The sequence below is a fragment of the Emydura macquarii genome, unplaced genomic scaffold, assembly GCF_026122565.2.
Source record: "Emydura macquarii macquarii isolate MOO-44397 ecotype Brisbane River unplaced genomic scaffold, CSIRO-AGI_Emac_v2 contig_820, whole genome shotgun sequence".
In the NCBI taxonomy this organism is placed as follows: domain Eukaryota; kingdom Metazoa; phylum Chordata; order Testudines; family Chelidae; genus Emydura; species Emydura macquarii.
Window position 1 is genome coordinate 685198 of NW_027130957.1, and position 22309 is coordinate 707506.

Below are 22309 nucleotides of genomic sequence, written 5' to 3' on the forward strand. Positions count from 1 at the left end.
AAGAGGTCTCTGTTTCTCCACTGCTAGCTGTAGAACAGCAGGATCTTTATTTTCAAAGAACCAGTTTTGTAAGGGTGGGGAGGAAAAAAAGATGTCGTATAAATAAAGCTGTTTCAGAGCAGGAAAAATGAACATCATGGCCCTGGTGTGCCTGGAATTTGTGGGTGAGTAATCCTTTCCTGTTTCTTTTTTGGGTTGTTTTTCATCTTTCAGAACACTGCCTGAAGCGGGTCCACCATGCCGTTAGTAACGAGGAACATTGAGCCAAGGCACCTGTGCCGTCAGACATTGCCTAGTGTTAGAAGCGAGCTGGAATGCATGACCAACATCACCCTGGCAAATGTCATTCGACAGCTGGGCAGCCTGAGTGAGTACCACGGCGAGCCTGTATGCTACCCTCAGGAGTTGTTAGTGCTCTTTATTTAGCTCCCTTTCTGTTCTTGTGTTCCTTTTTCTCCCCCATCTGCCTTCCCTGGGTAATGCTAAAATATTTTTCCAAAGAAATTTCTAATGCTAATTTCCTCTCCTCCTCCCACCTCCTCCTCAGCAAAAAGCAAATGGGAGAGGAGGGGAATGGAAGAGCTGCAGCAAAATTGTAGATGGAAGGATGGAGCACGATTCATGGCTGTAAAATGGGAGGCTCTGAGTGACCAGGCCTTTGTTGGAGAATGCACCTGTAATTGCATGAGTTCTTAATTGTAGCTCAGCTATGTTACATCTATCGTGTATAGTTTTTAATGAAAGGGAATCAAAACATACACACAGAATCTGGCCTGTTTGCCCATGCTACGTTTATTGCATTGCAAGCCTGAAAGTCCCCAGTTCAGGCTGAGAATTGCTTCTGGAGTATTGGAGTTTGCAGGCCGCATGTTTGTACAGCGGCACAAATCGTTACCATTGATGGTTTGGCTCTGCAGTGAACGGGCAGACAGCCTTATGAGGGGCAAAGTGAAAACATGGGTCCAAGCTATATAACAAAAACAAATGGTGAGAATCACTTCCTGTACCAACGTCTTTTTTTCTCCGTTAAAATGTTCTGGTTTCAGATTAACTCCCTTTGCTCGATATTTGCTTCATTGGCTTTGAAATGAGACCTGCAAATGCTTTGATAAACAGATTCCTATATTGTTTAATTTCACTCTAGCACTTGTAAGTATCTTTGTTTCCTTCAAAAGATAGACCCTTTCTCTAGTGCAACATGCACATGGATGGGAGGATTCCAGGCCTGTTTCTCCAGTAGTGAAAGCACATCGCTATCACTAAAACCCCTGGGCTGCCTCAAGGTTATCATCTGATACTGACAGGCCTCGCATTAACTCTGTTGCTAAAAATATCAATGTACAGTAATGGCAAGACTAGTCTACCCATCCATTGTCAGTTGCCCCTCGCTGTTCAGTAGTTCGATGTGATTCCTGAGATGGTTACACAGGATAAGGGTTCTCTTAAAATCCATCCTTTGCATGTGAAATGAGGAGGGGGAGGACAGCAAAGCTTTTTAAATCCCGAATACAGAGAGCAAGCAGATCCAAAACCAAAAGGCATGCTGTGGGTTAGTGTGACAGAACACCAGTGAGATCCCTCAGGCTTAGACCTTCTTTGTGCATTTCACGATATTCAAAGCACCTCTGCTTATCCCTCAGCACAGAGAGTGAAGTGCTGGAAGCCAAATCACAGCCTGGCTTCTTTATCAGGAGAGTACCAAGGGAGCCTTGCTCTGGGGTGTAGGGAGGACCAATCACAGACACAACCAAGAGTGCTGGAGCGGAAGCACATGTGAGACAGACTGTTCTTATTGACACTCATGTGCATCACTTTGTATTTGAGGGGAGGGAAATAAAATTGAGCATCTTCTCCTATATGCATCCCCAGGGCTGAAGACAGAATTGTAAATGCTATGGTGTTTGGGCTAATTACTGCAGAATGTTGAGACCCAAATGACCAAGCTGCTCTCCTAGTTGTCTGTACATTACTTTGAAAATGGGAATATGCTATTTCCTCATGTATTGAATACTGTAGTAATCCAAAGAGAGTTCAGTAAGTGACAGCAGACCTGTCAAATTAATAATCAGCCATGCCTAGTATACCACAACCTCTTTACAAAGACACAACACAAAACTTGTGCGACATTCGTATTCCAGTGAGTTTGCCCTTTGTTACTATGACAGCCAGTAGTACTTTATAGAGGCAGGCTGTGCTTTTCTGTTAATTCTGTAGAATCATAGAAGCTAGAAATGGGAAAGACCTATTAAATCATTCAGTCTGTCGTCTTGCCAGTGCACGATAAAGATAATTTTGATTGTAATTTTCGCTCTTGAAGTAAAATCAGTCAGGCTGCTAAATCCCTGAAAATTAATCTGTGCTCCCATCCAAAAATGTGCATGAAATACAAAAGCATATACTGGATCCTATACAGTAACCATACGTTGACACAATTATGCAATAAGAGGAATAAATGTATACCCAAGCGCACAGACTAGTGCACATAAGTGTGTTTTTATATCTCATCTTTGTATATTTAAAGTGTACTGCTCAGCACTGTAAAACAACAGTTTAGTTTTTCCCAACGTCTGTAGCCATGTCCTTGTGAAATTCAGAAATGGGTTCCAAATCTCATTAAAACAGAAACAAGTAACAACCTTGTTGTATGAGGTTATTGCTGTGAGGCCTGTCAAATTATATTATAGATAAACCTTCCCTCTCCTTTCATTGTGGCATCCTTTGTAAAATGTGTGAGTTGCTCTTACAGTGAGGTAGAACAGAGAGGATGCGTCATGAAAGCTGGTTACAGTGAGATCTGTCTGACTCCTGTGGGGGAATGAATATCTTCTTATGAGTTAACACAGGGAAGCTGACAGGACTTGTCAGCAGGGCAAAGGTAATGTCCCTGTATTAAAACCCCATATACCAAGGCAGGCAGGGGGAGGAGAATCACATTGTATGCAACCTGCATAGAAAACATCGCCCCGGGGCTAGGCTTGAGGACTCGAAGAGACACGGATCAAGTATAAAATGGTACTGGTATGAAATGACGGCAGGGGTAGGAGCTTGAGCTTGGTATTGCTTCAAAGCGCAGACTCCTTGTGTTCGTAGCTGTCATGGAGACAGCTGGACTTGAATGATGGCCTAACTCCGATATTTTTTCCCCTCCTTCCTTCTAGAATCAGCTGTTGGAAGTGCAATTTCAATTTTACCCATTTGACTTGTGTTACAAGCCAAGATTCTAAAAAAAACCCCACAACTCTAAAGTTATATCTTTCTTTAGGCTCCTGACTGATTAACAGGATTTTTCAAAAATGCCCAGCACTTGTCAGGCCCCACTGACTTCGGTGGGAGCTATTGGCTACTTGGTGCTCTTGAAAATCACGCCACTTATTAGAAGCTTAACTTCAGGCTTCTGTTTTTGGCAGTCTTGGCCATAAATGTTTAGAAAGGCAGGATTCTGCACAAGACTGGATAAGGGCAGCTTCTGGCGGAGGAGTAGTTAGGTGACTGGTGTGATCGGACAGCTGCCTCGTGATGACCAATATTGTCTCATTGTTCCTTGTGTTCCCCACCTGTCTGAATCCACCTGTTCTCTCATATTTAGTCCTGCCTCAAAGAACTTGGCAATCCTTCTTTTTGTTTTGTTTGTACAATGCCCAGCACAATGAGCACCTGGTCCATGAGTGGAGGCTCGGAGATGCTACTGCAATACAAAGAATTAATAATGTCTGCCGTGGTTTTTCACTGAGCAGTCTGAGGTTTTACAGAGGGAACATCACATTTAAGACACTCCAGTGAAAGTAGCAATCATGATTTATTTATATTTTTGCTCTTGAAAGCATCAGTCTTTCAGGTGCTGCCATCTGAAGGAACTAGAAGGGCGGTACCCTTGTCTATGAATGTGGCTAAGGCTTTAGGGTCAAGACCTGAATATACCATATAGTTCTAGAATACAATTAACAATAAAATAGGTGCCAGTTACCCTTGAGGAGGTCTTGCTGCAGGAGGGTAGTTGATATTTTGGGAGCCTTTGCCATACAGCAATAAAACCTAGCTATGTTTGCTTGTATAATAAACAGAACATCATATAACCCTAAAAGAACTGCAGGCCAATTAGACGCAGACTAATACAGCATGCTGTCAACTTGGTTGGTGTCAACCTGTGTTTATTACTTTATTAAAGACTTAAGAAATGTGCTTCATTGTTGTTTAAAGATCCCTTGGAAAGGTCACATATAGCTGGAGTAGCATCAGCTTGCCCTCTGTGCTAATACCTTGGGTGGTATCAACACTGCCAAACTTGAAAATAACGAATTTGCTCGTTCACGGCTAGTAAATAGCTTGCTGATGCTGATGTGGAAGAAGCAGCAGGTTGGTTCGTTGTGGTGGTGGGGGTATCAGGAGAACTGAAGAATTAAGGGCTGGGGTGGAAAGTATTATACAGCTCAAAGTGTAATAGAGCCCCTTGAACATTCCAGGTAAATTTGCAGAGGACATTTTTGGAGAGCTGTTCACTCAGGCCAACACCTTTGCGTTTCGGGTGAGCTCTCTAGTCGAGAGGGTCGACCGCTTGCAAGTCAAAGTCACTCAGCTGGACCCCAAAGAAGAAGAAGGTAATGGAATGGAGCACAGCACTTGCAGACCAAGCGTGCTAAAGCGTGTCATCCAACCAGCCGAGTTCATGGCCTGGAAATGTGTTAGGAGCTATGTGTGCTAGAGGCTCGTGGGTTTCCCCTTCCACTAACAGGGACTCTTTTTTTTTTTTTTCCCCCCCTTACCACCTTGGAAAACACTTTGCTAGTGACATGTGGAGTGGTTTCATACGAGGCTGTTTCTGCCGGAGTTGGCCACTAGCAAATCTCCATGTCCAGTGGCTGGCTATTCAGTAGATAGAGTGGCAGCATGCTTTTTAGTCTGTGTTTACACTGAAATGTGAAACCACCTAAGCAACTTTCTTGAGAGCCATATCTAAACAGTTTCAGATCTCAGTGTAGATAGGGTCAGGGTTTCTTTACACTTCCCAAGGGTGTTGTGGGGAAAAAGGAGCCCAACCATGGAAAGTTCTGAGTATGCTGAGAATTGAAATGTAGTTAGTTGGTCTTCTATATCAATCGCCTGGGTCGAGCTGTCCTTCACTTTCTCTTTCCATTGCTTCCCTCCTTCTTAGTGTCCCTACAAGGCATTAATACAAGGAAGGCCTTCAAAAGCTCCACCACTCAGGATCAGAAGCTCTTTGACAGAGACTCTCTCCCGATGCCTGTCCTTGAAACATACAGCATCTGCAATACTCCTCCACCTCTCAACATTCTCTCCCCATACAGGTAATGCTGCAGCATGTCTTTAGCTCCTTTTTTCCCTTATAGGGAACATCTTCTTCACAGCCAGCTGAAAAAGGTGCCCATCCGATGGCCAAGGTCACAAACCACTTCATCAGAATCAATAAGCATTAGTCCCTAAGGGAAATGGAGCAACCCAACTAGAATCCATCAGGCAGGCTCTGTTCTTTACCTGGGGATTATTTGTAGTTGTGCTTCTGAGGTTGTACAACTGAAGGTAGCTGAAAAATTACGTAGTTACCTGTTACCGCTGTTGTGATGGTGCCTTAGGGAGACAAGTCTTGGATGGCACTGCATAACGTTGCTAGGTATTGTGCATATGATGTATTTTCTCAAGCTTCTCTGTGTAATCTCATGGCCCCTTTCCAAGAGCCTTCTTGGAAACCACAGGACATAAATTTGCATGTGGCATTGACCCAGATGAGTGCAGCAGACTCCTTTAGATTTTGAGCATTATCTGGTCTGTGCCTGGGGTCAGGTGACTGATTCAACCTGGACCCTGGCTGTATAACCAGCATAAGGCCTTTCTCCTTACAGTCTAACCATGTTATGTCATCCTTAAGGTTAAGATTTTGTCATGGTTATTTTTAGTAAAGGTCATGGACGGGTCACAGGCAATACACACACATTCATGGAAGCCACGACCAGTCTGTGACTTTTACTAAAAATAACAGAGTGGCAAGTAGGGGAGGGAGGAGGCCCAACTGGGAGTTGGCGGGGAGGGGTGCAGCGGCTGGGAGGCTCCAGGCTGGGGTTCCCTGCTGTGGCTTGGGGTTGCTGGGTCCCCCTGCCGTGGCTGGGAGCTCCAGGGACCCCTGCTGTGGATGGTGGGGACCCCGGAGCTCAGAGCTCCCATGGGCAGTGGAGGGACCTTGGAGCTCTGACAGCTCCCTGCTGCCCGTGACTCTGAGACATGGGGCGCCTGCCCTAGCGCACAGCAGCGTGACGGGCAGGTTGGAGCCATTGGGTCCCTGCCAGCTGCTCCGGCTTCACCAGGGGATCTCTGCCGCCCACCCTAGCTGACAGCAGCGGGGCTGGTGGGTTGGAGCCAGGGGGTCCTGCCGCCTACCCCAGCTGACAGCAGCAGCTAGGGTCACTGCCAGGGCCTGAGGGCTTGGAGCTGCAGGATCCCTACCGTCAGCCCAGGGGCTTGAGCTGGGGATCCCTGTGGCCATTGAGAGCTGCCAGCTGCTCCCAGATTGCTCCGCAACCCCCAGAAGCTGACAGCTTCCACCCCATGGCCCGGGGTCACAGGGTGGAAGCTGAAAAGGCTAATTTCACAGAGCTCTTTGGAAGTCGGAATCTGACTTCTGTGACCTTCGTGATAGTCCTATCCCTAGTCACCCGTAGATCAGTGGTACTCCGATTGAGGCTTGTAAGCCACAAGTGGCTCTTTAATGCGTCTCTCGTGGCTCTTTGCAGTACATAGAATCGAGAGGTCGTCTAGTCCAGTCCCCTGCGCTCAAGGCAGGACTAAATATTATCTAGACTGGCCCTACCTGACAAGTGTTTGTCTAACCTGCTCTTAAAAATTTCCAGTGACGGAGATTCTACAAGCTCCCTAGGCAATTTATTCCATTATATTAAAACAATGTGATTTTAATTATTAACCACTCAGGATGTTTTTACTATGTTATTAACCAATTGTAGTTGATAATGTAATAACACTTGGTCAGTCATTTTACTGTGAGAATAATATATAATTTTAAAAAACCCTAAATATTTTCAGTCATCGTGTTTAAATATGAATATATAGTACTATTAGAGTAAATGAAACAATGAATTCACACTACTTTGGTCTTGGGTAATGCTGATCATTAATGTGGCTTCTGAACCACTGAGGTCTGAGTATCGCTGTAGATAGTCAGAGCAGGGGGTCAGAATACAAATATTTCTTTAGCCCACATTCATAAATATCTTTTGAACAGGTAAAAAGTAATTACAGATAGCTGGAGGCAGCTGTCTTCTGTGAGATGCTGCTGCGGTGCAAAGTAGGAGGGGTGCATGTGCGTGCACGCTCCTGAGTTTCAAGGACGCCGCTGGTCTGATTTAGGGTTCTTAAGTGGAGAAGATTTTTTTCAAAAGATGGGGGGTGGATGGGGAGGGAAGGAACTTGCTGAAAAGTCCCGGTACGTAACTGTGTAATATGTCTTGGAGAAAGTGACAGGAGCCCAGTCTGGTGAGTGGAGATGGGCAGGATGGAGATTCACTAAAAAACCTCTGCCTGCTGAAAAGAACTCTTTTCAGCGTTTAGAGGTGCATGCTCTTGAGGCTGTATCCATTGATGTTACTGCAGAGCAGGCCATCTGGAAAAGACAGTGTGGAGAGAGGAAGAATCAGAAGGAGCATGTGTGGAGAGAAAGAGGGCATTTTTGACAAGGGGGTGGGAGGAGAGACCTGCTGCTACCACTGTGATTGTTAGAGTGGCTACTCAGTGGAGTTCTTGCACCACGCTAAAAGTACAGAAATCAAAACTATATATCGAAGCAGAGGAGAATCACAGTGCAAGACCTTGCAGGAGAAGTGGTCAAAGTTCCCCCGAGCTCTGGCTCATCAGGCTGATGCGGTTAAGGCACATCAGCTTCGTACACAAGGGAGCAATGTGGCCAGTGTCACATCTGACTGCCCCTCACCCAATGAATCAGGTACCCATTTTGCAGCTCGGTGAACTGGAGGTGGCCTTTCAGCATGAGATTAAGTGAGACTCAAACCCACAACCTTCAGGATTGTAGCCGAGTGCTTAAATGGCTCAGCCACTGCTGAGAAGTGGTGGTGATTTTAAATTAGGTGAGGTGTGGTGGTGGTGGCGGCTTTAAATTAGCAGGTGGAATGGGTGGCTCCTCAAACGCACAGAAGCCTCCATTTGAAGGGGATGGGGGAAAGAGTACAAAATGTTTGGCTTCTGGTTTCAGATTTATAGAAATTGGCACCTGGTGGGTGTCTGAGATCTTTGGGCATCATAGAAGCACCTGACTGGCTCATTGTGTGTGTTTCTGTTCCAGGGATGATGGCAAAGAGGCACTCAAGTTCTACACAGATCCCTCCTACTTCTTTGACCTTTGGAAAGAGAAAATGCTACAGGACACCAAGGATATCATGAAAGAGAAGCGGAAGCACAGGGTGAGGGATGGGGCATTGTTGCTGCATGCTAGCAAAGAAATAGGAGATAAAACAAGGTAGGAGAAAAAGCAAGAGACTCATAGGACACAGTTTCTCTTCAGAATCCAAGTTTGCACTTTCACATGGGTTCTTTAGTGAGGATATGGTCAAGTTGAAAACTATACTTTTCAAAAAACTTGTTGCCTATTACTATTATATTTTGCTTATCAAAATGGAGAGATTTTAAAAATCTATTCTTCCAAATTTCACACAGTCTGGATGGGGACGCTATCTCACTTCATAGCCTTATACCTTCTGTTTCTGGGAGTTTTATGCATTAGCACAGTAAGTGCTGTCTTTTGAGTGACCAGGACAATCTTAGACCCTCTTCAGTACTCTTGCAGGCATCTCTGTTCAGTATTAAAGCACCCCATTTCCTACCTTTGGCACGCTTTTGATGTACCTGGAATATCATCAGCAATCCCTTTGAAGGAAGTGGGTGTGCCTGTTCTGGCAGCAGTGAAGGCGTTAAGTTTAAAAATTCAGTTACACTTATGGAAGTATTTAAACTATGTAAAACTTTGAAAAAAATAAACCACCACCACCACCGCACTGGCCCAGTTGCTGCACTTGAGTGGCCTTTTAACATTCGTGAATTATAAGGCACATTGCATTATAAAAGGATTTATTTTTACTGCATCAAGGTTTAGTTTGAGGAAATGTGACTTATTTTAAGTGATTGTAACATCAGGTCTCGAAGTAGATCATGACCTTCCAGTCAGAGCATGAGAAAGAGGCTTGGCATGTCAGAATCCTTGGAATGGGGCTGGTCTTATCTGAGTAGGCAGGTGTCTGCAGAACAGAAACCCCACTGAACGGTTGCTACTAACTGGCTTCCTTGCAGCCTCAACACAGAGACCAAAGACGCGATAGGGGCTTGTCTACAATGTAAGTTACTGCCTGGCAGGCCAGGGTGTGAATCTTGCTGCTCAGTAACATCCCAGGTTGATATTGTGGCGCTCTGGGACTTTCATTGCATTGTAACAGTTTCCACATGGGGTGTTCCTGCGTGGCAAGCTGGTGTGCTATAGCCACACACCCTGGCTTGGTGCACGGTGACATGCCATGTAGGCAGCCCCTAGGCTAGAGAAACTGATCTGCCCTTCCACCCCAGGGAAGATCTTTCCTGGCCATAATTGAGGCATGCTGGTTGGGGAACATGGGGGGAGCTCATACTTACGGTGCTGCCTATGCAGTAGCTGTTCTGTAGACAGAGGCCTTTAGTATCTCGGACTGTCAGTCTCAGGGCTTGTCTAGACGAACAGTTCGTGCTCAGCAAGATGGGGTGTAAATCTACCTCGTGCTAGCCTGCTATGCGCTAACAGTGCACAGGGACATATAGTGCATGAATGACTAGTTCAAGGTAGATTGACGCCCCATCTTGCCACACATTAACGCTTCATATAGACCAATCTTCATCCTTCCACCAGCACTAAAATCACTCTACTTCAGTCTCAAAAAATCCCAAGGTGTGTTTAATCTCTGTACATGTTAGTTGGCCCTATCTCTACACCTCTGCTCCCAGTCAGAAAAAATAAGGACAGACTAAACCCAAACAAGTCTTCAGTTCAAATGGGTCTCTTTCCTTTTCTTCTCTAGAAAGAGAAGAAGGATAATCCCAATCGAGGGAATGTGAATCCACGGAAAATCAAAACCCGGAAGGAGGAGTGGGAGAAATTGAAAATGGGACAAGAGTTCGTTGAGTCAAAGGACAAACATGGACTTGCTGGGTAAGTGAATCTGGCTATTTTTTCAGCCCTCTGTGAAAGGGAAGCAGTCTGGCGTTGTTGATTTGTAATGCTATTCACCGTGCTCTGCAGTTTCTCCAGATCTGCTGTGCAGTGTGGATCGATACCACTGCTAATCAGATTCTCTAAAGTAAATCTCTCTGTTGATTTAAAACTTGTGAAATAAATCAGGAAGCTAAACAGTTTAAACAAGGTGGCACGAGTGGTCTTCAGAAGCAAATCTACTTCTGCTCTGAGCTCCCCTATTCCCAAGATGGAGAAATGTCCAGGCTTAGCCCTTTTACCCTGTAATCATTCATCCTTTTACAGCTGGGTCACCAGGTTGTCTGGCCCAGAACAGTATTAACAAGGGCTGGAAGCAGTGCATTTGAGCATTTGAATGTGGTATGGAAGAAGGAGTGCAGACTTTGTGGTAGGCTTCCAAACCCACAGAAGCTCTTCGGAGAGAGCAGGTTTTTCCAGGGTTCAGGGAAGGTTGGTTGTTACCTGCAGAGAGGAGGGGAGGAGGTGCTCCTCACCATGAGAAACCAGCAGCACGTAAGGTGATGCTGACCCTTCTCTCCCAAGTTCTCACAGCAGCACTCGAGTTAAGTGACATAATTTTAGTGGCTTTTGTCTCCTTGTAGTTATGGGCTGATTTAATTTAGTAGCTCTCATGATGAGGAAAGCTGGTAAGTAGAGCAGACAGATGTTCCCAAAGATGACTGTTTTGTGTGTTTCTTTCCATATGAGGAAAGGGCTTTCTTAACCTTATGTTTTGGTGGTAGGGGCACCATTTCTGTTACTGCTTTTTCACATGCCATTCTTTGTTTCAAAATTTAGGACCTTTGTCTCCTGCTATCCAAGTTTTTTCAGCTACAGATCTCTTCAGTGCCTCCAATTCAGGATTTAATTTAACTTTTGACACCAGTCTGGTTGGACGCAAACTGAATTCCCAAAATGCACTTCCCAACGTGCTCTTTTCTTGCCATTTGTGGCTCTTTTCATTTAAGAAAATGTTTTTAATCACACATTTTACATATAAAAATAAAACCTTCTTTTAATAGGAGAGTCAGTTGACTTGAGACCAGGCAGGAGGAGTCTGACTGCATGACAGCAGTCATTCTTTGCTTTCGCTGTTTCCCAGTACAAATTCTCCCATGCATTTTATTTCTCTGTAGGTTCTGATACGAAGCTTGAAGAGTGTTTTTGTTTCACTGATTGGAGTGATCTTACTTTCCTGTCAAACGTGGGGGAGGCCCAAACAAAACAATGTGTGTGTCAGCTTTCCATACTTTGATATTTGCTTATGATTGCATCCAAAATATGCTAAGTGCTTCACAGGCATTAAGGAGACAATTGCCTTTGCCCTGATGAACAAATGGTCACATTAGGACTTTTATGCTGCCACTGAGAATGTGCGATGTAAACGAGACCTTATGATTTCCAGTTTTTCCCCATAATCCAACCTTAAGTGCAAACTTTTACAAACATTGAAACCTAATAGAAATCTTTGAGTTTGTTTTGTTTTAAAAAACACAAATATTCTCTTGCAGTGTTGGCAGCCCATGCATTGAATTACTGTGCTAATGCATAAAAACCTGAAAATAAATTTGTCTAGGTACTAACAGTAAACAAAAGTGAGAATAATTAGTCAACTTCCATTGTCCAGACTGAGGCGCACACTGAGTAAACAACCAGAACCAGTGAAAATGAATTTTAAATGTCTAAAAACCTAAACAATTTCTAGTAATCGAAGATGATTCTGGAAACGTAGATAAAGAAACATTTTATATACAAATACGTGATTTGGTTTCTGAAGGTGTCCCTTTTAAATTAATTGTTTGTATTACAGTGGTCATGGGGTTCTCAAACTGGGGGTTGTGACCCCTCCAGGGGTTGCAAGGTTATTAAGGGGGGGTTGCAAGCTGTCAGCCCCCATGCATGCTGGTAAGGGTGGCATGGCATGGAGGAATCATCACTTTTGGAGGGGAGGGGGTTGTCACAGCCTGAAATATTTTCAAAGGGGGTACCGGAAAAAAAATAGTTTGAGAACTCCTGGATAAATCAAGACTAGGATCCGTTATGTTGGGCTTTTAACATAGCACGAGACATCCCTGCTAGAAGAGCTTACAGGCTGAGTTTTTGAGTGAGAGGCTACAGTATGGTTCTAATAACTATGCAATCTGTGATAGAGCCGCCTGCTTGGCTGTTTTCCCGACACTCTGTGCTGAACCTGCGCTTTTTGGAGGTGAGGAGGAAATTGGGTGTAGCTGTTCCATTGTTGTTTTTTAATTTTAGATATCCCTCTAATATGGTGTATCAGAATGGCAGCATTGGCTCAGATGAGAGCATGGACATGAACTACTATCCACCACCACCACAGTCTGATTCTGTCTCACCACCATCTCCGTCCTTCCCAGATGACAGCCTGCCTCCACCACCCTTGGAATTTAGGTAAATGTTGGGACCCATTTGGCCACTGAGAATAGTAGGTGGTGCAAAGTGATGGAGTTAGCTGGCCTACTGAAACCCACTAACATAAGTACTGTATGGGGACCCAAGTGAGCCTCTGTCAGTAAAGTGTACAAAGCTTATGACCCCTCCTTAATTTTTAGATTCATTCCACATAAGTAAAAGTCATAGTGAGAGAACACCCATCCATATGGAGTTTAAGGCTGGAAGGGACCACCAGATCATCTTGTCTGACCTCCTGTATATCACAGGCCACTAGCATCCACACACTAAACCCAACAAACAAATTTAAACCAAAGTATTACAGCCCACCGGAGACTAGACTGTGATGTGCCACAGGCAGAGAATAAAAAGGACCAAGATGCACCCTGTGCAAGGACCTCCCAAGGGCAGGGAGTTGATTAAGTGAGATATACCCAATGATCCTGACTCTGTGTGTGCGTGCAAGGGCGAGAGGAAGGCAAAAACCCCCAAGGACACACTCAATGTGACCTGAGAGAAAATTCCTTCCTAATCTTACCTATGGTGGTCAGTTACTCCCTGAGCATGAGAGTAAGAACCGGCCCACCAAGCAACTTAGAGCGAGAATGCTCGGTGTTACCTCAGAACGCTGGCCCTACCCATCTAACGTCTCATCTCTAGCCATGGCTGTACCTGATGCTTCAGAGGAAGCAGATCAAAAGAACACCCCCAGAATATGTTTTGGAGAGGGAGGGGAATCCCTTCCTGACCACAGCAGGTTACTGGGTGAAACTCTGAAGCATGAGCTTTTAGGAACGTCAGACAGAAACTGGAAGTGAGCTCCACAGCTGTTGAGCCCTGCCCCCTACTATCACACGCAACTCCATCATACAATCGCACTCTTACATTTGTCCAGCTCTCTATTAAAACTAAGTAAGTAATAAAGCCCCAAACCTATATAAAGCCCTCTCTACCCCACTTTTCTTACTCTGTGTTCTCCATATGTAGAATGGTCCCGATATTGGCTCAAGTCACAGAGGTCTAAACTAGAGTATATTTAAAATAGTAAGAACCAGAAAAGTGAGGCAAGAGTAAATATATAGAGGGAATAAGTGACTGACAAATGCTCTAATACTAGCTTGACTAAAACCTATCAAAAGGCAACATACCTTGTGAGTTCGAGTTGCGAGTACAACTTGTCACAGCCTGAGACAGGCACTCCATCCTGCAGCTGCTCTGTAGGTGAGAGTAGAGGTGGGGGGGCTTCAGATGAAACTTGTTCTGGTCTATGCAGTTACTTAAATCCATGGCTGCCCACCGAATCTTTCTTTAGAAAAGTAGTGATGGTTAAATCGACCCTTCATTATGAAATGACTAGTAGTCTCCAAGGCGTATCAGATCAACACCATGGACTGTGTTACATTTGCTAGGTTTCAGGGGCATGCAGAGGAATAAAAATGTGATGGCTTTTGGAGGGGTACATTCTGTCCCTCTGCCGTGGCCTTGGTGCTGGAGGAGCTCCATGCCCTCTCTTTGTGCATGCCCCTTGCCATTTTTGAGGCAAAAGCATTCTGTTTGCTAGCATTCAATTTAGGCTTCCTTTTAACAATTTGTAAACTAGGTACGTAGCACTTCCTTGGCACTAGTGTTTCCTGCTAATGGAAAGTTTTATTCAGTCATTTACGAATCCATATTTTCCTTCAGTGTGTATTGGATCCCCTTGTCTTTCTTTCCTAGACCCTTGGCAAGACACACAAATCATCACCAGTGCTCCAGTAAAGAATCAGTGAATCGGTCTATACCAATATGTGTTAATAGCGCACAAACTTGCATAGCATAGAAACCAAAGGAGTAAAGGTTACCTCGGTAGAAATCCCTGCTTAGCGTGTAATAAATCTGACCTCACAGCTGAATGGCATTGCTCTAGAAGATTCTGAGCTGAGGGGGCAGTCTGGGCTCTGGAGCAGAGAGGTTTGGTGTTTGGCTTGCACAGTGCATTGTTACTGTGCTGCATGACGGGATGTCTGGGAGTGTTTCTCTCAGTTGCAGAGTCACCTATCAGTTTTCTGTTCTCTTAGCCAAGAGTAATACAGCAGGACAGTCAGCACCGGGGCCCTGGATAATGTCAGTAAAAGATGGACGTTGGAAATGATAGCTGGACAAAATCCCCTCTCGTTGCCCCAAAGCTGAGTTTATGTCATCGAAGTTGAGCTCAAAGCTAATGGTATTCTTCCTCTCTCTCCACCCTCACCCCCCCAATGTCATTCTTTCCTCCTGCAACAGCTACCCAGTAGACAACCAAAGAGGTTCTGGTTCTGGAGGACCAAAGAGATCCAGCCTGGTCAGTCCAAGCCATCCTCCACCAGCTCCTCCAGTTGGATCCCCACCAGGTGCCAGGCCAGGCTTTGCTCCACCTCCTGCTCCTCCACCACCACCACCAATGTCAGGAGTCCCCCCACCACCTCCTCCTTCAGGGATGCCGCTGCCACCATCTCCATCATCATCCTCCTTCCCTCCTCATCCCGAGTTTGCTGCCCCTCCTCCACCACCACCACTTCCAGCAACAGAATATTTTGCTGTGCCTCCACCTCTGTTATCTCAGCCAGCAGCTGGTGCCTCTCCCCCACCTCCCCCTCCTCCTCCTCCTGGTCCCCCACCTCTGTCCTCCAGTGGCATGGATGGTGCACCAGCTCCACTTCTGCCTCCAGACTCCTCGGCCTCCAAGCCAAAATCTTCCTTGCCTCCTGTGAGCGATGCCAAAAGTGACTTGCTTTCAGCTATCCGTCAAGGTAAGCCCTGGCTATGATTTATGTATCCTTTTTCTCACAAGCCTAGCTGTTGTCTCCTCTGCGGGAGGTCCTAGGGCACAGGGGCCCAGGATCCATCCCCTGGGCAGCACTGCCTCTGGCCTGTTCCTTGTGGCATGTACTGTGGGCGATCTAACCCAAAGAGGATCTCAACACTGTATCACCCCAGTGAGGGTGCCCTCTGGTTTTAAACCTTTGCCATTTGCCCCACAAGAATCAGTGCAGCCCCCAACTACAGTCGAACTGCCTTTAGATCAGCAACATGTAGCACTCGGGAGGAGTTGGAAACCACCAACTCCTATGGCTTCCTCCAGTCACACTTGCTCCAAACTTATCCAGGCTGGTCAGTGGTTTGACCCCTGTGGCTCTTTCTGTGCATTTGCTGTGCCAGGCTGGCCCGGTGCAATCCAGGCATTGAGCAGGCCCTGCCCGTGGCTATTCGGATCACAGCTCTGAAGCAACAATTCTCTGTAGGCCCCATGAAATTTCAAGCCATTGAGTGACCCCTTCACTTCCTTCTTCCCCTTGCCAGGCTTCCAGCTCCGCAAAGTGGAGGAGCTGCGGGAACAGGAGAAGCGGGACGTTGTGGGCAATGACGTGGCAACGATTCTCTCTCGCCGCATCGCTGTGGAATACAGTGACTCTGAGGATGATTCTTCGGAGTTTGACGAGGACGACTGGTCTGATTAACCATAGTCCCGCTTCCCACACTCCTCCTAGCTGGATCGACCCCTTTCTTAAAGAGCCAAGTACTTTCTAGGTTGCCAAAATCTTTTAGCTTTTCCCGTCTCCTCCAGTAACTGAAGATGTACCAAGGGGTGTCAGCAAATCACCATTGGCTTTGGCAGGGTTTGCACTCGCCTTTCTGAAAGGTCTCCTCGGAGATGCTGAAAATGATATTTTCCAGCAGGAGGGGGACTGGTGCTCGCTCATTCAAGGAAACGTAAACCGCCAGATTTGCAATGCCACCGAACAAAGCAAAGATCTTTTTGGCTGGTTATTTGTTAAGTTAAAGATCAGTGACCCTGTTCTCTTCAGTGGAAGGGCGTTTTCAGCCGGTTTTCACATTGCAGCAGCGTGTGGGATAGAACAGACATAACTGTCCCTTTCTCTCCAGTTGATATTGGGAATGCTGCTAGAAAATGGGCTTAAAATGTGTCTTCTGGACTGCACCCCATTATTAAATAACCCTTTGAACAATCCGTCTTTTGGGGGATGGAAGCACCATTTTTTCCAGCATTTCAAAACTAACCTGCATTAAAAGGTCTCTCAAGCTGTGGGCTTGCAGGGTGCACTACATGGAAATGGGGTTAGCTTTTCCTTAAAAGCCACCTCTGCCCCCTCCAATATCCTGGTTTGTGCCTCCACAACTGCTGAAGAAGGCTGAACTAAAAGAGACAGCCTTAGCAGAACGCTAACCTGCCTGCCCATTCTGGGTATGCAGAGGCGTTACCAAGTCAAGAAGATTCCCTGCTGCCTCTGATGTGCTATGGGAACTAAGCAGTGATAGCTAGGGCTTGCTAGGTTCTACCCGATCTGCTGTGCTGGGCAGGTTTTCCTCTGTTACTTAGTAAGAGAAATAACTGTTGGTGTTGGGTGGGGAGAGGGGAGCCCTGGCACCGAATAGGCTTCGGGCCTATTTGGCGTGTTGTGTCTACAATTAACTTACCAGCCAGGGCCAGGAGAAGCATCAGTGTCTCATTTGATCTATGCAGGGCAGCGCTTTGGTCAGTTTGAATATAGGTGCTTTTTTCATTGAGGTCGGTGCACTTTATGCAGGGAATTGAGCAGCAGAAAATGCCAGTATTTAGCCCCTGCCGCTGTCTCCTACCCTGATGCAGAGGGTTTCATGTTGCAGGGTCTGCCTGTGGACTGTCAGCCATCCATAACATTACACCTCACCCATATTAGTAGTTTTCCATTACTTCACTTTCATAGTCCAATAGTTAGATCTCAGAAAATGTTGTATTATCTCCTTTACCAGATAAATTTACCAATTCCTGATCAGTTCACACGAGATGTATTAGAGGGGAGGGGTAGAAATGGGGATTTTAGGTTAGATGACTTAGGTTTCATTGTTTTTATTACCTTATTAAGTTGAGTGCAAGCATCTCCAACAGGATTGGTACAAAGATCTCTGTGTAGCAGATGCTTTTTTAATATCTTATCTGGGCTTGACTGTTCCAAGTCTCATTCAGTGTGACATAAAAGAGCCGTTCCTAAGGTTTTTTTTCCACAGAGATCCCAGCCCATGTGATATATGGATCCATCTGTGGTGGGATGGACAATTCAGGTGGTCCCTCTGACAAGATGGCCAACTCTCCATCCTCTGCTCTGCCTTTACTTTTCTAAAGTATTTTGCCAACATGTGCCTCTCCTTACCTTCCCTCTATTACTTGCCTTGTTACTGCTTTCGTATGTCAAAAACAAAGACGTCACTAATACATGGGATACCAGATACAGCCAGAGGCCATCATATTGCCAGAAAAAACCCTCTTGGGTTTATTTTTGTTATATTGTTTAAATTCTCGCTTTTCTGGTTTCTTCTTGAGTATCTTTTCCTTTTTTAACTTCTGACCTAGAGAATAAATGAAGTGACGTAGACCATAGGTTTCTCTTGAGACCAGGGGACCACATTTTTGGATGCAGGTGTTGACCACGGTTTGACCACAAGCACCAGTGAGAAATGTATTAATCTTCTGCACCACTATATTTTGGCAGCAAACCAAGTGGGTAAGGTAGAATCCGAAGAGGGCATAGGCAATGAAACTTACACTACTTTATGATGGGACAGGAGCGTGTGAGCAATGTTAATTCCAGTCCTCCAATGCCAATAAACCATAATGCACTCAACGGCACTGGAAATTAGGAAAGCAAAAATGCCAAACTTGGGTTCATTTTAAACTGCTTTGGCTCCACCTGGCCCCATGTCATGAGAGGGAAGCTAGTACTCCTTTCACTCAAAGCTTTGACAGGTGTGATATTCCTTGTGATCTTAAATGGATAATCCATCCGTGTGCAAGTCACCAGTTGGATTGTGAAGGAGGGATGATGCCAGACTGTTCTGTGACTGCCTCACGGCTCTTCCTAGAGTTGTTCTAAACATCTATGCAATAAAGCCTGCCTCTTTGTACTAGGATAGCCATAAAGAAGCAATGCTCCCTTACACTGATCTGGGATCCCATCAATGGGAGGAACAATATTTCTTTATGCGAGTCTAATTTTAACACAATTGTGCTTTAAAAAGCATTGGGGTCCATAGGAATGGATCTGAAACATGGATCCTCAACCTGGGCAGGGAGTTGTGGGAGGGGAAGAAAATAGGTGCCAAGAACAACGTCTCTGCAAGGTGTGGCTGTACCCAAATGGCTCTAACTGTAGGGCTGCTGACCCGTTCATACCAAGGGCACGTGCTTGGCTCGGCAGCCTCCTGACCACTTGGTATGGCGTAGTGTGTTCTTCGCTTGGTGTGACCATGGGGACATTCCAAACAGCACAGTGGAGGGAGCTGCTAGGGTTGAACAAGCCTGGGGATGAGAGGAAGAGACCGCTTTGTTTTTTTAATAGGTGTCCATGCGCACCTTTGTATTTCTGTCCCAGTCTAAACCAGGGTACCAGGTTCCTGTGGAAATGCAAATCCAGTGCAGCCGTCTAGCCAGTGCTTGTGCTGGGAGTCATTTGCCATTGGATCTGCTTGCCTGCTCTGTCACTGCACAGAGCATGTTCGGACAGGGCGGGGTGATGATTCTGGTTTAGTATTCTCTCTCGCTTCTCAGCTGTTGTGCCTGGCTGCTTGTCACAGCATTCTCCCCTCCCTCCACACACACTTGCACATAGGGTTGTGCCTACTACAGGTTTCCAGGCTCATCTGCAGTCAGTGACCTTCACTGCTTCTCTCCTTATCAGTCACAGTGCACCAGACCAGATCCAGGGAAGGGGCTCTTGGAAGTCCCAAATGGCCAAGAAACCGTGTGAAGAATAACTTCATGACAAAAAAAAAATTGCAGTCCATGGACTTCTTACATATGCTTGCTTTAAAAATACCCTGCCCTGAATGGGGAAAGCCCATCTCATAACTGCCCTGGGCGAGGTTTGTTTTTGTTTTTTAAAACAAAGCCTTGAAGTGGGATGTGGATCAGACTGTATTACTGTATTAATGTTATTCCTTTTGATTCATTTCAGAAACTAACCAATTTTTTCCTATCTAGAATGATGTAGAACTAGAAGAGCCGTAATGCTCCTGAAGTGCCTTATTTCTTAAATGATATAAATATATTTATAAAGAGTAATTATTCCATTTGTATCCTAGGGGTCTGCTCTGGGCAAAGGTTGTGTTGGTGGGGAAGAGATGCACCATGTCTCTCAAGGAGCCAAATGAAGGGGGGTGTGGTAAATGATTCTCTGGGTTGCGAGCAGTGGGGGTTACTCCCTTTCAAACCAAATGAACACAGACGTATCAAAAACTAAACTGCTTGGTTTCTACACTGCCGGCGGCCGTCGACTTACTAGCGTTCCCTTACCGCCGCATCTCTACTGCGGTGCGTCGACAGGAAACACCCTCCGGTTGATGCAGCATTCCTTTTTTCAGGGGGGATGGATTTACTGTGTCCGCCGGGCAGCACTTTTGGGATCAGTTGTGCAGGTCTCCACTGCCTGCTCCATCAATCCCGCTGCATCGACCCATGGAGCCCGCCGCAGTCCCGGCAGTGTAGACATACCATTTGTTAAAGCCTCACCAGCAAAACACTGTAAGTCCTTGGCATTGAGGTTAATGACTTGTTTTACCCCACAGAGTGAACATTGACAGGCAGGTTCTGGTTTGTTGTGCCAGTGTAAGTCAGGAGTAACGCCACTGGCTACAGTGGAGCAGCTCTGCCTTTACATCTGTGTAACTGAATTCAGAATCCGGCCTTTTCTGGGTTTCCTAGTAGTGCCTGTTTTCTATTTTGCTCTGTCAGGTGCCGGTTAGCCAAGCTTTCATACTGCTTTTTATAGGCTGCTCAGTCTCCTCCCTCCAGGTGAAGATCCCTATTTGCAATTTTTGTAATGTACGTGGAAAAATGTTTCTTTTTTTAATTGTAAACTTTCAAAGAAAAATCTTGATAAAATCTTTCTATCCAATCAACTCCTGTGTTCATGTTTCTTTGAAGTACAGGGTAACAGGTTGGGAATGATGCCTCTTGGTGATAGAGGGCGAAGATCCATCTTGAGGATGGTGATTCCAGGAGATACTGGTTTTCAGAAGCCTTTTATTGTGGCTGTTTGCAAGGACTTCGGAATTACCAACAAACTGACTAAAATTGCCACCAGTATCTAGCTGCCATGACTTGCGTATCTTTATCCACAAGTTCCCCTGCCCTGGAATAGAACAGGAGTATCAGAACAGGATTATGGGTGGTGATGCCATGCTAATGCCTCGTGTCTGTATAGCCAAAGTATCCTGTCAGGTGTCCCTTTAAGGCCATTGTATTGTAACCTGAGGAGCCCAGCACTGCGTGTTAATAAGAGCATTAAACCTGTGTCTGAGTTTACCATCACAAGACTCTGCAGATCCCAGGGCCCTTTGCATACACTATACATGCAAAAATCTCTTAACCACTGAAATGCAGCCACCTCTGGGGTGGGAAAGTGCCATCTCTGCAGCCAGCTAGTGCTTGTTATGCTGCATAACAGCACCAGGAAGGGAAATATTCAGGGAGTCAGGCGAACCTCTGCATGGACGTTGAAGAACCTGGGGTATTTCTCACAAGATGCAGGGTAGCTACATGTTTTCAAAGCTGCGGAAAGGCCCCCTTACAATATACAGCATGGTGCACCGTTCATCTAGCACAGATGGAGGACTTGCGGCCTAGCCCCACCATGCTTGGGTTGCTCTCTCGTGGACTGTGTCTTGTAAAGGACTTGCTGAGTAAGCCTATTGCATGAATGTGTTTGTTGCATGTTGTGTAGCAGCAAAGAGAGCCTGTGTCTCAAACTCTGTCCCACTTTTCCCACAATCTTCAGGCCTGAATTACTACTAGGTGGAATTCCCATAGACTGCTGTATTCACGCACAGATGTTGTAGCACTGGGCCTTTTCACAGGTTGCTGATGTTCTAGTCCCCCCCGCAAATCCTGGTTAAACTAATTTGTGGGTTATTCCTGCCAGCTGAGCCTCCAGCCCAGTTACTGCACAGCTACTTGTGAGATACTCCCAAGGGCTGGGAGAGAGGAGGGGGGGTTATTTATGGTTGGCCCCTAGATCCCAAGCCTGGTAGGTGCCTTCGAAATTCACTGGCTATCGGAAAAGCCCATCTTGGACATGAAAGGTGCAGTCTTAGCTATGTCAGCTTGTCCTAAAGCTGCGATCTAAATGTGACTTGATTTGTCATTAGTAGACAAGGCCAGAGCTGATGTGGTGCCCCTGTTTTCAAGGGGAGAGACTCACACACAAAAATTTCACGTTCTTGCAGTTACTAATCCCTTGCGAATTCGCTTTTCCTTTTCCACAGGCTGCTAGCCTGTGAGCTCGCTAATAGCCCTGCTCACTAGAACGCTCTTACTGCCGGATTCTCCTCCCCGTGGATCCCATCATCTGTACTTGCAGTTGCTGTACTTGTTACCTGGAAGGCTGTGTTCTTCCTGAACTGGAACAGCCTGGCTGCGAGGACAGGAGCCTTGCAAACTGGATTAGACCCTGTGTAGGTGGGAGGATACGTGACGAATGGCCAGGTGCCCCGGAGCCCACACAGACGTGATTGAAATCGGAAAGAATTCACCTGCCTTCCAGGAAAACAGCCATACTTTTTTTTTTTTTCCTGCCAATCAGTGCAATCAAAATCTCCTCCTCCCCCCACCCCCCGGCCGTGGGTTCAGTTCAGCCT

General features: G+C 45.9%; 1 protein-coding gene across 3 annotated transcripts in view; it reads left to right on the forward strand.

The window, feature by feature from the left end:
• Positions 1-20572, forward strand: part of WASF2 (WASP family member 2) — a 40433-nt gene extending 19861 nt beyond the window's left edge. For all 3 annotated transcript variants that reach the window (XM_067543286.1, XM_067543284.1, XM_067543285.1), the window contains exons 2-9: positions 214-367; positions 4461-4595; positions 5150-5303; positions 8321-8438; positions 10077-10207; positions 12506-12661; positions 14924-15429; positions 15980-20572. In XM_067543286.1, the coding sequence (XP_067399387.1) occupies positions 238-367; positions 4461-4595; positions 5150-5303; positions 8321-8438; positions 10077-10207; positions 12506-12661; positions 14924-15429; positions 15980-16137 (1488 nt within the window). In that variant the 5' untranslated portion in view covers positions 214-237 and the 3' untranslated portion in view covers positions 16138-20572. The remainder of the gene's footprint in view (positions 1-213; positions 368-4460; positions 4596-5149; positions 5304-8320; positions 8439-10076; positions 10208-12505; positions 12662-14923; positions 15430-15979) is intronic.
• Positions 20573-22309: the final 1737 nt, after the last annotated feature.